We start from the raw sequence: 17,055 nt of genomic DNA, 5'->3' as shown, positions 1-17,055 counted from the left end.
ACGCGTTGCCTATGGCGGGCCAAGAAAGAAACTTTGAGAAATTAAACTACAAAGATGAACCTTTAAGATGATGTATGTTTTGATTTGTAAATATATCATACCAAATATTTTTAAAGGTCTTTAAATGGGTTGTGAGAACTATTCAGCGGAGGAGTTCAAATGTAAAAATAAATCTTCAGGTGGTGTATATTAATGATCTGGAAATTATTTATGGCAGACTTCTTCATGGGCCACTAAAGTTGACCTTTATTTTACCTCTGCGAAAAAGACGGGAGGTACTCTATTTCAACGGGTCCATATCAAACTCAGTGTTAACAAAAGCTTCTATCAAGTTCCGGCGATCACGCCCCCACCAATGTCTGACTCAAGAACGCCTAAGATTTGAAACATTTTACAAGATTACTCAAAAACATTTTAACGGCGATCAGTTTTACCAACGAATTAAAAAAAAAATGAATATTAAAGCTATTGTATAAGACGTTTTAAAATACCAAAATCTTAAGATTTAATGGGTCAAAATCCAAGTTTTCAAATCAAGTTTGCGCAATATTTAAAGACGATCAAAGGTCATTTCACGCCAGTGTGAAAACAATGGGTCCGTACTCCTCTACGCATGCTCGGATCTCGATTTTACCGCCAAATTCGAATAGATCGAAACATTTCCTTTATTTTGGTATATAATTCGGCTTGCTTTCGAGTATTTTGGATGGGTCAAATCTCCGTTAAAGTTGGAGGACTTCTGGTGTTCCTATTATTCGCTTTCTGCGGATCCGTGAAGGCTGTGGGAGATGGATCGGAAGATCAAAATAATGGATTTGCGGGCCATCCGCCACCTTTCTTCGCATGCAGTATCAACAAGTAAGTTATTAATAAGAACTTAAAAATTAACTGTCTCCATTTTTTCCGGACACCAACTAATGAATTAAATTTTCATTGCTAATAGTCTCGCATATATGTTATCCCAGTCGTTTTATCCAACTTTCAGCTATTTCCTCTACACAATTGCCAAAGAGAATGAAGAGGGTAGTGGCGAGTCTGCCTTCGCTGCAATCGTGGAGAAGATCTTTCAAGAAACGGGCATTCGCGGTGTTGTTGTGAACAAGAGAATAATAAATGTCGTTCGGAAAAAGATTGGGTCGCTGTGTGCCGAACTCAAAAGAGTCAAGAAGAAAAGTGGAGGTTTCGGTGTCAAAAGAATCATAAACAAATGGCGTGACCAAAGTTATGAGGTGAAGATATTTTATCACGAACTTCACAAATACGTTATCGAAAAGGAGAATCAGGATTTACGAGGGAAGAAACGAACACTGGAAGAATCTTTAGCGAATGAAACAACTAAGCGACAGAAACTCGAGAAAAAACTCGGCGACACAGAGAGGAGCTGCAATTATCTGAAAAATTAGTTTCAAAATCTTGTTAAAAAAGTTGAGAAGAAGAACAAGAAAGGAATTAGGGGCCCTGAAAAAAAGTCATTTACTGAGTATTCAAAGCAGCACCAAAGCAGGATTAAAAATAAAATGAAAGAGGAATGTCAGGCCACTCTTACTTTCCTTGGATTGTACAATTTTATGGCCATCAAAGTTGAAGTGTTTAACACTGACACAGAACAGTATGACACTTTTAACTTAATTGATGAGGAACAAATGCAACAATCGGACACTGAGGGAAATGAAATAACTGACACCCAGGCTGATGACATCAACTACTGGATTCACATTAAGGACAAATTCAATATTTCCAATGATGCATGGCATGAAATGACATTGAGATCTAAAACAATACCAAATACTTACAAGACAACTCGAAAGATAAATGAATTAAACCAGCAATGGAAAATAAGAGATACCCCTGGTCAAGCAGAAGGGGTGCAAATCAGCTTCAAAGAAAGCCTCAAGGAACAAATTGCCAACTTACAAAGGAAAGGAGATTTAGAAGGAGATACCATTGGGGTGAAGATAAGTGGAGATGGCACAAACATTGGAAAAAGACTTAAGCTAGTAAATGTAACATATACAATTTTAAATGAGAAAGAGGCTGCAATGAGTGAGAAGGGCAATTATGTTCTGGCTATACTCAAGACAAGTGAAAATTATGACAATCTGAAGGAAAGTCTCTCTGATTTAACACAAGAAATGTCGAAATTAAATAAGGTAACAGTTGAGGGTAAAACCTATAATGTTGAATACTTTCTCGGTGGGGATTGGAAGTTCCTGGCATGTGTCTGTGGGTTGGGGGCTGCTAACCAAGACTACGCCTGTATCTGGTGCAAATGCCCTCGCAACCAGAGACATGACATCCAAAGGGTATGGTCACTTTCTAACAGTGCTCAGGGTGCCAGATCACTGGAGGAAATTTCAAGCTTTGCCAAATCAAAAAAGTTTAATTGCAAAGCAACTCCATTATTTAATTTCATACCAATTGATCATGTCATTATTGATACCTTACATTTATTTCTCCGCATATCAGATAATTTAACAGAACTTTTAATCAGGGAATTAAGGAGAAAGGATGCTTGTGAGAAGATAACAACATTTCACAATGGTTTTTCTCGAGAGAAATTTAAACATATGGCAGCATATGAAACGTTTCTCAAAACCCTTGGCATTTCTTTTGAGTGGAGAATAAACAAAGACACAAAAAAACTGGACTATAGAGATCTCACGGGTCCTGAAAAACTAAAGGTCATGCAAAATATTCAGTTCTCTTCTCTTTTTCCTGGTTACAACAATTCAGAAAAGCTTCAGTTACTATGGGGTGGGTTCATGGACATCATTGGTGATTTAAAACTTGATTTTCCAACAGATCAGTCAATTGATCACCTTAAAGAAAAAATTGAGGGATGGTTTAAGATTTTCTTGTCTCTATACCAAGCCAAAGATATCACACCATATATGCATGCCCTATATTTTCATGTTCCTGAGTTTTTAAAGTTGTATAAAAACATTGCATATTTTAATCAGCAGGGTATGGAGAAATATAATGATGTAGCTTCTAAGAATTACTTTAGATCCTCTAACCACAGAGGAATTGCTGCTTTGCGACAGCTTCTCTTAAAGAAATACAGAATTCAATTTTTGGAAGCAGCAGGGTATGAGAGGGTGAAACAGAATTACAAATGCAGTAACTGTTCCAGTCCAGGTCACACAATCAAGACCTGCACCAAGCAATGTAAACATTGTGATCACCGTACCTGCTGTGCACACCTTGTTAAGTGTGAAGGTAAATGGGTCCCAAAATGTTGTTCTGGTGCTTCATAGAGATACATTTTAAATGGTAGAGAAAAATCGATTCTCTGGTTACCTAGACGTATCACAGTTTTAAGTTACAATTTGAGGCTGTTGTTTATTTATAGATTACAGAAAACAAAATCACAACCTCCATGATTCCACAAAAACAGCGTTTTAAAACAAGTTTCATGAGATATAAAATAATGGAAAAATAATTTCGTTGCAGTGAAGCAGAAGATGAAAACATTTTGGGACTATCCGGGGTCAGAATAAAAACTGAAGCCTGCTTTACACAGTTTGGTACTCATAACACTTTCCCTTAGTATAAATACAATTTATATTAATTAATTATGACATTGTTTGTATTGTTATCTGCAGAATGATTAAAAATATATATATATAAACTATAAAGTGAGATTATGGATAAAAACAAGTCAGTTCCTCGTAGCATAATTATGCCTGTTTCCATCTCCTCTAACAAATGTAAATGTTAAATAAAAGTTGTTCTCTATTTCAGATTTGATGTACTTTCCCCCTATTACCTTGAATTCTTGAATGGGATTCCTTCTAGCCAACCAGAAACGCACAGTTCCTTCAATAACAAATGCAAAGTCACCATTTTCGTTAAAAATACGTTCATCCCATTTGACTCCAAGCAAATGGTTTAATGTCTGATTAGAATCAATACTGTACACGACCTTGCCACGCTTTGTCTTTGCTTTTCCCGCCAATGCCAGTCCTCCATTAAATACATCTTGATCAATTCGAACTTCAACACGAGTGGACGGATCATCCTTCCTGCCAGAATATAGCTTCCTTTTTATTTCACGATATAGCTCCCCGTGAATCAATTCCAGGCGATCGTCAAGCGAAGAAGACGACGGACTGGAAAGAAGTTCCATCCGCTGGAAAAGATTGTTGTCTTTAGATTCACATGCCCGCCACTCGTCGTAGCGTTCCCTGTAGCCAACGTAATGGATCTTAACTCGCTTTCCGACCTTGTCCACGTCTGTTACAACCACAGGATATAGTTTACGGTCGGTTGTTTTTACTCTTTTCTTTTTTCGGCAAAGCTTCGATGAAAAGACTTCTTCCGCGTATCGTTCTGGTGCTATGATCTCCCTCTTAACTCTCACTGCCGCCATCGCCGCCATCTAACCTCTTGCGCTTGCGCAATACCGAAAAATTTTGGCCGCGCCAGACTGGACACAAATTTAAGCAAATGTTCACGTTCGTGGGAGATAAGTTTGATATGCTATTCAGACTTAAACATAACAACTAGAAATTTATATTTCCAAGAGATAAAAGGACCATCTTCCAGCAAATAAAGTTTAAAAGAGGGATTGCATCCCTTTGTAGCGTACGAAACTGCCGAAGTCGCTTAATCTTTCATTGCTTTACTGTGGGCGGACAAAGTCTATCTAGGCGTATTTGAACTATTTTCCCACGTCTACATTTAGCAGGGCTTACACAAGGTAACCCTTTTCTGTAATTATAAATTCAACCACTTTTTTGCATTAATTTTCGAAAGGCGAAAAGGACGAAAAGGCGCTGGAAAATCTCACATACGTGAGCTTAGCCTTTTGTTTAGTTAGAATCACTTTAACGATCATCCGACCACACACGAACCAAACCGAGATTATAGACCCAACAAAAACTGCTATCAGTTTAGACGTGTAAATACCTAAATCAGCCAGAATTGATATAAACCAGGTCAAATGATCTTTCCTTTCACGAATTATAACAAGGCTATATATAAAATGAGGATAGAACTGAAATAGAAAAGATTTACAAATATGTAGTTTATTTTTGTTATTGTTATTATCATTATGACGCAGTTTATTGAACTTCAGCATGCCAGGAAAAGAAAGTTTCATAGGGCGCACAGCGTAACCTTTGAAACTACACATTGTTGCACTTATAAAAAAACTAAAAACCTATTGGCTAGCATAGAACATCATTTAAAATACAACCAATACTAATATAACATCGCTAATTTACAATCTATGATTAATATAAATGAATAAAGGCTGATAGTTTCTAAAGAAACTGTTTGGGGCTACGTCGGTGGGGGTAACGAAAAATTAATAATTTGGATATATCAACGAAGTTGAAGCAGTAAATTGACTCTCGTAACGATTAAAAAAGCTGACGTTTCGAGCGTTAGCCCTTCGTCGGAGCGAATAGAAGAAATAAGGGTTGTGTGTGCTTTTAAAAGCAGAAAATGGAGCTACGTTATTGGTGCGAACATGGCAACGAGAAAAACAAGAATAAATTAGTGGAATGAAAAGCGTTCGTTGATCCCTCTGGGATTTAGACAGCCGGTTTGAAAGATGAGCTTTTGTTCAAGAGTTTTACGGCTTTCCGTGCTACCTAAGTGTAAGGAAAGACCGCAGATTGCCATATGTTGCTTAGAATGATTAGGTAAATTAAAATGTCTGGCGACTGGTTTCGATGTTTCCTTGTCATTCCTTTCCACCTCTCGAAGGTGTTCTCGGAATCGGTCACCTACTCTTCTGCCTGTTTCGCCGATGTATGTCTTTTTGCAATAAGTGAAAGTTATACGATAGACTACATTGACGGAGGTGCACGTGAAGTGATCGGAGATCTGACTGGATCATTCAGGTCCCGATATTTTATCAGTGTTGTGAATGAAAGGACACGTTTTGCATTGTGCAGGAGCGCATTTAATAAATGCCGGGTTTGTCATTAGTCTGAAAAGAACTTCTGACCAAAAAGTTGCCTATGTTTTTGTCACGTTTGAATGAAATGAGCGGAGGCTGGGAAAAGATAGTGCTTGTATCTGTATCGTTTTCAAGTAATTTAAAGTTTTTAACAATGATCGATTTAACTGAGTGGTTGTGAGGGTGAAACGTGAGAGTGAATGGAATGCGGTCGGAATCTTCCTTATGCGCTTTTTCCAACATAAATGGAGTGCAATGATAGTCAATGAATCATTTATTAATATCAAGTGTATTTCATGCGCCCATTGCAAGGGATGAAATTATATAAGAGCAGGTGAAAATCGATAGTGCGGAATAAAATGTGATTTAAAACATACGGTATCAGTCATATGCGCATCGAGTACACATAGTTTCATCTTGATGATACTTTGTAAGTGAATCGATTGATACAAGTCTCATCTAACAACATTGCATTTACGTCAAGTAAGACCAGCAATGATGAGCAAAGTTCTGTATGGTTTGGCAAGCCCATTTCATCTAGTGGCGTTCGTTCTTAGTGAGTATTGTCATCAACATTATCATTTTACCAGAGTAAGAGGCAACAATCACTTTTGAATGGTTTAATCAGTTATTGGAAAGTCCTAAAATTGCGTTCTATATAGTAATTACCTTCCTCCAATTCTGAAAATTTAATTCGGGTAGAAAACTGCATTCTTGACAGTGAAAGTTCTATAACAACAAACAGTGTTATGCAAATATATGGGAGAATTGTTTTTTTTTTTTTTTTCGGGATCAATACTACACTTACAAATCAATAGATGATAAAAGCGTGGACTTAAACAATTTTTAGTGATGAGCACCTTATGATCATGATTGTAACGGAATACGTTACCAAAGCTACGGTATATCTTATCAAAAATAGCTTTATAGCGTGAAAATTCTAGAATGAGTGTTGTCGTTATACCTCGTTGTTTGCTGTATATCGATCAACTTGTGAGAAGGTACCATTTTGTAGCAACACTGTATAGAGGCAACACCGTCTTCATCGTTCTGTGCGACAAAAGAGGGTTTTCGACAAATTATAAGATGAAATTTTTAGAAGTGGTCGATGTAAATTTCCACTCGTTTTAATTTGAACTGCATTAAACAGATGTTTAGGATAAATGCTCGAGCTGGGCTTAAAGACGCCCAGCCAGAAAATCAAAAAGCTAAAAAGAAAATGAAAAGGGCATATCATAGTTTCCTTTCTCAAAATTATATTCTAAAAAGTAACGAAAAACTGTAATAATACTATAAGTTAACTTGCTATTAAAACAAGCGAAGCTAGGCAGTTTTATATTTCATTAGTACCCAAGATGACCAGCATCTTGGCTTTTCATGAATAATAAAAATTTGAAGAAATTATGCGATCAACGCATCAGCTATTTTCCACATAAAAGAAACATATTTTTAAAGAACTATGTCCAAAAAGAAGATGAAATTGGGAACTTTTAGATATTTTACGTTGTCTGCTCGAAAGGGAAGTCTTAGACAAAGATAAGTTCAAATGAATAAAGGCTGATAGTCTCGAAAGAAACTGTTTGGGGCTGCGTCGGTGGGAGTAACGAAATAATTTGGAGATATCAACAGAGTTGAAGTGGTAAATTGGCCACAGTAACGATTACAAAAGCTGACGTTTCGAGCGTTAGCTCTTCGTGGGAGCGAATAGAGGAATTGTGGGTTGTGTGTGCTTTTAAAGGTGGAAAATGGAGCTACGTTATTGGTGGGAATATGGGCAACGAGAAAAACACGAATAAATTAGTGGAATGAAAAGCTTTCGTTGATCCCTGTGGGATTTAGACTGCCGGTTTGAAAGATGACCTTTTGTTCAAGAGTTTTACGGCTTTCCGTGCTACCTATGTCAAGGAAAGACCGCAGATTGCCATATGTTGCTTAGAATGATTAGGTAAATTAAAACTTTTAGCGACTGGTAGCTCCATTCTCTGCCTTTAAAAGCACACACAACCCACAATTCCTCTATTCGCTCCGACGAAGGGCTAACGCTCGAAACGTCAGCTTTTGTAATCGTTACCGTGGCCAATTTACCACTTCAGCTTCGTTGATATATCCAAAGATAAATTCAAGTGTCATGTTAATTCTTACGTAAGATTCACGACATTACTAATGACATGTAGATCAAACCGAAACCATAATATTTCTGCGAGGAAAATTACGTTCCACTGCTGAATCAGTACTGAGTAACCTGCTAGATCCAGGCGTTATCAGCCGAGTATCTATTTATTGTTTAAACACAATTGTTAGTAATGTCGCAATCTGGTTGGCCAAATTGCCGCTGCCCGTGTCAAAGTGTTACGCAGTGTCAAGAACTGAAAGATTTGACTTTATTTGATATCAATTGCGGTCGAAAAAAAAAAAAGAAAAGAGAAAGAAAATCTGAAATCGATAAAGCTTTAGCGCACGCTGCGCCTCGTTGTTGATAAGAGTGCACACCACGTTAAACCACTGTGGTTTTAGTTATTCATTGTCACCCCTATATTTATTGAAATTTTATTATTATTACCTTTGTTATCATTACTGTAGTGGACGAGCGAAAAATTGTCGAGAGTGAGGGAATTAAAAACGCAGGAGAAGGGGGAATTTTTTGGTATCGAAAGTTGCAGAAGTGACAAAGATATGTTGTTCCTGTAAAAATATCTCACAAGTAAAATTCATGTATCGTTGTCTTCATTGTCATTTGTCATTATCATTTCCATTGCCATTTCTATAACCGTTATATGAGTATCGTTACCGTTACCGTTAATTACCGTTATCATTATCGTTATCGTCAGAAAATATCATTGTTTATATCATCATTGTTGCTGTCAACTTTCCTCAAGCGTTTCGAGTCAGACGCATTGTCCGGAAGAAAGGAAGTGACTTTCTGTTTAATGACAGTGACGGGGAGAGCTTTATCAAGATTCCTTCAGCTAATCTACATCCGAACGGTTGGTATATTCATTTTGGTTAAGCTCTTTACTTTTCTGTCAACTTGGAAATTGATTGGACTTCATCTTTCTCTTCCCCTCTTTTTATAATCGGTCGAACACCTCGTAGTTGTCCAATTACAGTTTTTTTTGATCGAGTTCTTAAAGTTTGACATTTACTTAAAATTGGGCTCCAGTCACTTGTGTACTGAGTTAAAAAGTTTTCTCCCGTCCTCAACTCACTGGCTTCCTGCTCTGACTTCTGACCCAGTCCCTGTCTCTTTATTCCATTACCATAGATGAATTGAACGTATTTTCAGTATTTCTTTGATAGCCCGCTTTTAATTATCGACCCGTCCGAAATACCACTCGGCAGATTCTTGAAAAAAATGTAAGTCCTATAATTTAGGAAACCAAAATAATCCAGTTCTCCTTCCTCTCCAAAATAGGATCAGTAGTACTTGGGATTGCATACAAAAGCCTTCACCAACTTTTTCCAGGCTACGTAACTGACCCAGGGGGAACCAACAAAAAAAGGTTGGTATCTTTTAAGTTTTAAAGTAGATCTGAAAAAGAAAAGGCTGATTTGTGATCGTTGAGTTTGGTTCATTGATAGGATCCTGGACAGCGTAATTTTATCCGTAGTAGTGGATCCTCCGCTAGAAAAGTTACGAGAGAACGTCACCTTGGTTTTTAAAAACATGAAGGTATTTACACGACCCGAGCTTTTTCTCTTGTTGTTTTATTTCGGTTTGTTTTGTTTTGTTTTTTATCCTTTCCGTTATTCAAGTTGTTCCTTAATGATGTTGCGGATTTCGCTGCAAAGTTGGAAAAAGCCGCAGTCTTTTAAAAGAAGTTTTTTTCCTAAGAATTGACTAGCAGGTTAGCAACCCTTATCATCACATTTCGACACCTCAACAAAAACACAAAGAGGACGAGGGCGAACGGTCATCAACTTGCTATATTCTGTAATAGTCATACTATGCCACAGGACTGTGATGGGCACTGGATCCCTACGATGATTGACCACAATACTTTGAAAATTACAACCCCTTTAGGCTGGCCAAAAGAAGAGAACATGTGTATTCTGGAAGTTTTCGGAAGACAAGTAAGCACAACATTTGCAATACATCAGCCAAGAGAAGTAGTCCATTTATTTTCATTTTTTTTCCTTTTTTCTTTCTTCATAAAGAAAAGTATTTTGTCTGAACCTTAACGAATTAGAGAGAACCTTAGAGCAGTCTGTCAAGTGAACTGGAATTTCTGCTGATTTTGATGGGAGAGGTTGAATGAACAAGGGAATTTAGATTTATTATTTTTCTTTTAGCTTTTAGCTCTATATCTATTATCATTATCGTTCTTATCAATTCTCATTCATGCTCTTATTACTTTTATTATTATTATTATTATTATTATTATTGTTATCATTTGTATTATAGTTTCCATAAAATCCTCTACAATACAAAATATTAACAGCGTAAAAAACGATCTAAAATAACTCACTTTCGGCTCACATCTACTCCTTTTTTTTTTTTTTGTCAAAGCGTCTGGAAAACTATAAACAACGGAGTCAAATCTGAAGGCAAACTAAGGCTGACCGAAGGAGGGTAAAGGATGTCTTTGCTCGGATCAAGGAAATTGTTTGCGAGTATCGTTCCCCTTTGGGAATAGGTTCCCCTATTAACATTCCTATTATTATTTTCATTATTATTTTTTTTTTATTCATTTTCTGTTTCCGCGCAGCTGTGGGAGTTGGTCAAGCGAAGGTTGTCAAACAAGAGTGACATCCCATTCCCTTACAGAATGCGTGTGCAATCACTTGACCCACTTTGCTGTGCTCATGGATTCTACTGACAAAGATGGCGAAGAAAAGGTGAGATTGTTATTTGCTCAAAAAATATGTTTCAAAAAAGGTACAAAAAGTTTTAAAGGTTATCGTATTTGTATATTGATTCTGATAACCAGAACTTTTTCTCATTCAATGAAATTTGAAGTTATTAACCTTTCAATTAGTGCTTGCATGACAAAGCACTGACTCTCCTTACGCGAGCAGGTATGGCTTTATCTCTCACTGGAATCTTTCTCACAATTATCAGCTATCTTCAGCTCACGTAAGTACATTTAATTCAGAATGATAGTTCATTGAATCGCGGGGGATAACCTCTATTTCAAATAATGGGAAAAAAGTTATCAGATCTTGGGAGCCTGAGTTGTAAACTTATCAAGGTGTGATAGAGCTTGAAATAGACTGCAAGTGAATTTCTTGTAACTATAATTAGTTTATCTACTCTTCGTTACCTTATTTTTCTTAGTTCCTATTTTTTCAATTTCACTACGTTGTCTTATTAATTAACTTTGGTTATCCCTTTATTTGTTTGTTTGTTAATATTGACTTAGTGCTGTTTAGAGACAGAGCTTCACCTCTGTGTCACATACGGGTTAGTCTAACCTCCTGCATTGGGGCTGGACATATCATCTTTTTTGCTGGAATTGATGCCACAGGAAACAAGGTGACTTGTTTATGCTTACCACTTATTTTCGGCTCGATTCGTTCCTAAATAAATGACAAATTAATTTGTTTTCCTTTCGGATCATTTTTTGGTAGGGTGCTTGTGTTTCTGTGGCAGCTCTCGAGCAGTATTTTGTGATGGCCGCTTTTTGCTGGATGCTGGTCGAAGGCATTTATATCTACTTATTTGTTGTGGAGGTGTACAACATCATTGATGATATCCGTTGTTATCATGGCTGCTGCTGGGGTAAGGAACACTACCAGTCAAACATGTGTTTGTTAATAAAGTATGTAATCAATAAAATATCATGTTTTGATTGGCCGAAAAATGAGAAAATAGGCTTTAGAGCGGAAGTAAAGGTTAAAGAGTGCAAAAGGTTTCGGGAAAGCTCTAAATTTCAACAACCCTAAAAAAAATTATGTGTTTAATTTAAATATTCACGAGGTGCGCCTTTTGGAGACCAATGAATCATCTTGTTCACCAACTAAGGAAGGCGTACAATATTTCCGGTGCTGGTTACACCTAGTTTTCAGTAGAGTGTCACTAGTGTGGATTAAATTGGCTCAAAACACTCAGTTGTTTTTGTAATTCGCACTGTTGTAAAAGAGTCACACCCGCAAACCAAGGGTTTCAAGAGTGAACAACATTACCCTTGGATTGGAGATTCAAATTGGCGTCGGTTAATTGAAAACTTTCACTTGTACAGTCATTGGCTTGAGCAGATGCAATAACCATAAATCATTCTTGCTTTTAGGCCATATTTATAATGCCTTTTTCACTCTGCTTTTCGTTTCAAGAGTTCCTGCAATTCTAGTTGCGGTATCTCTGGGTATTGCTGCAGGGAAACATGGAATAAAAACTTTTGTCCGCGATAAAAAGTTAGTTTGAATGTTTACTTACTTCATATCCCATGCAGAAAATGTCAAGAGTCTGTAAGTAAGAAACTTCGGTGGGGATAGTAAAAGTCGGAGAAAAAAGGAATAGTTGCCCTGGGGTTACTATAACCCTTCCTCGGATAATTTAGACCATTATCGAAGCCTACAGAGGGGGGAGAACATATATTTGACATGCGAAAACAAAAACGTTATCCCAAACTTAATGTCGGCAGTTTCCACCCTACTTAGCTCGCCAAGCTCCCCTACGCCGCTGCGCCCCCCCCCCCTCACTATTTTTCTACGGTCTTTCTTTCTTTCTTTCAACTTGTTTCGTCGACTGTCCATGTTTAGAAATAATAAGAGTTGTAAATTATCATCCACGATGATAACATTTGGCATTATTTTAGATATTTTTATAACGTGATGCATGATTCATCTTTTTTTTCATTGACCTTTTTTTTACAATCTGGTTTGAAACACTCATACTGATATTTATTCCAAACGGAAAATGAAAATCAGACCCCTTATGCCTTTTGTTTCTCTGATCTAAGTTGCTGGATGTCCGCCACTAACAATATCATCTGGATATTTATTTCCTTTGTTGGACTGACCGTGATTGTAAGTGGCCACCAATTGAATTTCTACCACGAGTACGAGTTCAGTAATCTCAAATACCTAGCTCAAGGTTAATTATATTCTCCTCTTTATTAGTCTTTGAAAATCTTATTTCGACAACGTTGAACGAAACTTGCATGAATCTGAATCTCTCTACTTCATATCCTGAAGATCAACATAGCGATCCTTGTGCGAGTTATCAAGGAAATGACAACAATCCAACAGGTGAAAGACAACCAAGCTGAGCAGATCAGGTGTGATTGTCAGTGCTGTTTCTCCTTTTAATGCATTTTATACAATCTTCAATTAATTTCGTGGTGAGCCTGAATTTCAAATAAACACGTCTAATAGCTTTTTGTAATCATAAACCGTCCTGAGATTGATACACCTTGAGTGAGAGCTAAGGAAAATGAACATGTAGCACACCCTGTATTTGGTTTGCACACCGGGGTGATACCTTGGTAGAATTTAATTGTTAATTAAAATTAACCTTCGCTCCGACGAAGGGCTAACGCTCGAAACGTCAGCTTTTGTAATCGTTACGGTGGCCAATTTACCATTTTAACTTTGTTCATATATCCAAATTATTTCGTTACTCCCACCGACGCAGCCCCAAACAGTTTCTTTCGATACTATCAGCCTTTAAAATTAACTGTGATTCGTTACTGATCATTCACTCCCTTTTATTTAAGCAAAGATATTTGTCTTCTTTAATTTTTGCGGGCAGGCAAAGATATAAGAATTCAGAAGAAAGCCTCTGCTTTCAGACTGAATAATCATTTGGTCTCTCTCAGGCTTGGCGTCCACGCAACCGTGGTGTTAGCTCCATTGTTGGGTTTCATGTGGTTGATTGGTTTCCTTTTGCCATTACACGTCGCCTTCTCCTACATATTTGTAATCCTAAACTCTACTCAGGTAAAGTGCTTTAGAGCTTAAGTCTGCCCAAGCAGGGGTTCAACTCTAACGAAAAGGTTAGAGTGTACTTCTAGCATGATGAGCGTCGGGAATAATGAATAACGTCTCAATATCTAAGGGTGACCCAGACTCATATTTAGACAACAGACTCACATTTTAACTCTGAATGAAAGCCTACTCAAGGCGAGGACTTCCTTCCGCGCTTGCATTTAATATCTTCGTAGCCTTAGCTCTGCTTGACTATGAAATTAGAGTCACTACGAGTCTATTTCATGTGATAGATAGAATTGTATTCGGAAAAATAAGCCTCAAGCGAGAAAAAGGATTGTCGATGGAAAGATAAGAAACGATTTGTAGTAAAATAAGAGGTTGTGCTTAGCTTTTCCGACACAATGCTACATTATTGATATGCGAACAAGTACGAAACGCTTGGTCACTACTCTGGCCAACAAACTTAAAAACAATTTTTAGGAATCCATTTGTTTATTCATTACTTAATTCACTTGTCTCTCCTCTTTTTAAAGGGATTCTCGATTTTCTTCTTTCACTGCTTGAGAAATAGTGAGGTACAGATAAATTAGAGTCTATATGATCTTTATCCTATCTTTGATTCAGCGAGAAAATTGGTTTTAGAAGGATGTTCCTTTAACTCATCAGGTATTTCTTATTTAGATAAAAGAGCGTTTCAAAAGAAGATGCTGGTCCATTAAAGCTGACAATGAAATAGCCCCTCAAGCCAATCAGAGCCGCGATAATGCTGAGGTATCCCCGAGGCGTCATCCGAGCAGCGATTCTGAACCTTAAAAGCAACTTAATCGATTTTGAACTTTCGTTTCCTTCACAAATAGTGCTAATGCTAGATGCATTAATCGTCCGGCTTCACCGATGACGTAGGCTGTAGCTGATGAGTTAAGTTAAGCTGTTTGTTAAGTGTATGGGACACAGAAAATAAAGACGTAGTGGAAAATGTATTACTTTCCAACACTTCTAATAGCTGATAAAGGGAACATTAAACAACAATAACCACATGCGTCTGAGAATGTAATTTGCATTTATCCTGTTACAGCCTCAAGAGAAAATCAGCTATCGAAGAAAATTATCAATTCGGGGGAAAGAGTAATTGCAACAGGCACTAAAGGGTTCATTGTTATCATCCCCATTATCTTTCAAGTTGTCACTGTTACCAACAATCAGAATAATATGCAAACTTTCCAAAGATTTCGTCAGTCTTAAGATGGAGGTGTGCAGATAAAGGACATCTTAAAGAGAAAGGCTTTAACGGATTAATCATAAATCGTCCAGGGAAGGGAGGGGGAGGCACAAGTTTTGAGGATCACGTGGTATCTAGGGCAAGCGAAGGAGAGATCAGTCATTGCAAACATAATATGAAAGAAAGGAATATTGGAAATTAAAACTGCCAATGAAGGGGGAGCAATGCTAAAACAGCAACAAAAGCAACGCCAGTAGAGACACCGTCTATTTTTTACCACATTCCAAGACTGTTGAATGAAGCTATGACAACAAATAGTTCATTTATTTGTTCTACAAAACACTGCAATGGTGTGATGCATGCATGCTCCACGGGGTGTGCGCATGTATGGGCCATCCTAGAACTAGATGTAGTAAATAAATGACATTTCTTATCCAAACCAACGAAATAAATGGTAAAAGAAAGGTAAAGGAAAACCATAAGGCCTAGAATTAGGCAAATATAGATTCTAAACATTTTTTAAGTTGTGCATAAATATATAAGGATGCCTTTATTCGTGCTACAACATAATTAACGTGTATCGCTAATCAGGATACCTCTACTCAACTGTGGGTCATGACAAATTATCTAATTTTTTCAGTTGTTTTCCTCTCTACAAATGCACGAAGCACAAGAAAGGGGAAGATCAGCAGTGGGAACCACTCCTTGCAAGGCACAGAAACACTCCTCTCCGTGATGAAGTAGGAATTTCTTTCATTGTAGAGCATTTTCCTGTTAAAATAACATTTAACGCCAAAAGTTTTATTCAAATAAAAATGGAATTTTACTCTTTTTTCAGATGCATATGGATATCCTCCAGGCCAACCAACTGATAACACTTCGGTAAGATAATTGGCAGGTAGTCGTCTATAAGACTCCTGATTTCTGAATAAGTTTTACTCTGTTGCCCGGGCGATGGAATGTATATTAAGGGTTCTATGACGCGTAACCATAAAAATGCAAGCCATTTTCTTTTTGTCAAAGGAAGAAATTACCAATTCAACGGAGAAAATGGACAACTTAGAGGTAGATGATAAAAACTGGGATGTAGCTTAAATTACATTGTTTTCTCTCGAGTAAAATTTGTTGAAGAGTTTTTGTTGTTTTTGTTTTGATATTTTTGTTGTTGTTATCATTATTATTATTATTATTATTATCATTATTATTATCACTGTTACTATCATAAGTCATGAGGATTTAGACCTACAGGTATATGATAAAAATATACTAATAATTATAAATACTATGCAATATTTATAGATATTATAATGTATAAGACCATCACTTATAGTTTTTTTTCCACTTATTTTATTTATTTAATCGCTTTCACCATACTTACAATACTAAAAGGACTAAAATATACATATGAACAAGACACAGAAGAGAACGGAGGACAAGGGTGCGGGACACACAACAGAGCGAGGCTCCAAATTAAGTGTGCCCTTACGAGAAATATACAAATACTAACTATGTAAACAACAGACAGTGTAAAAAGTATATAAAAAAGTATATACAATAATAAAAGCAAAAACGACGTCATAGTTTGTACGAAAAGCAGCGGAATAGCGTTGGAGTACGTGAGATTTAAACTGATTGAGAGAACTAATAATACGAGTGGATACAGGTAAGGTATTCCATAGTTTAGCGACACGATTAAAGTAACTAAATTGAAAGAGCTTTGTACGGCACTTAGGAATTAGTACGTCTAGATCAGAGCTATGGCGAGTAAGACGAGTGCCTTTGGGCCTGACATAATCAGCTATGGGTAAGGTGTAGTGGCCAACGCGACACTTGAAATAGAAAATTAAGTCTTTCACTTCGTGCCAGTATGTTAACGGTAGCAGGTTGAGGCGGGAAAGGCGTTCATGATAAGAAATATCCTCTTGCCAGTGCGTGTTTAAGATGAATTTTGTTGCCCTGCGTTGAAGACTTTCTATTTTTTTTATGCCACCGATCGAACTGGGAGCCCATATCTCGCTAGCATAGCCAATATGTGATCTGACAAACGTGAGATATA

At 37.1% G+C, this 17,055-nt stretch overlaps 1 protein-coding gene across 1 annotated transcript; it reads left to right on the top strand.

Annotated features, from left to right (window-relative positions):
* Window positions 1–9,482: 9,482 nt before the first annotated feature.
* On the top strand, window positions 9,483–14,760 carry LOC148736804 (adhesion G protein-coupled receptor L4-like; the record flags this gene model as incomplete). The annotated part of the gene is made up of 12 exons (XM_088749182.1): window positions 9,483–9,581; window positions 9,933–9,982; window positions 10,618–10,772; window positions 10,895–10,985; window positions 11,282–11,384; window positions 11,480–11,657; window positions 12,184–12,262; window positions 12,811–12,877; window positions 13,046–13,128; window positions 13,669–13,789; window positions 14,314–14,355; window positions 14,462–14,760. Coding segments are annotated over 12 exons (1,200 nt in total), but the record flags the coding sequence as incomplete, so codon positions are not given.
* Window positions 14,761–17,055: the final 2,295 nt, after the last annotated feature.

This window comes from Stylophora pistillata, chromosome 2 (assembly GCF_964205215.1).
Source record: "Stylophora pistillata chromosome 2, jaStyPist1.2, whole genome shotgun sequence".
NCBI classification, from domain to species: Eukaryota; Metazoa; Cnidaria; class Anthozoa; order Scleractinia; family Pocilloporidae; genus Stylophora; species Stylophora pistillata.
Note: the sequence above shows the minus strand (reverse complement) of the source record. Positions and strands in the feature narration are given on the sequence as shown.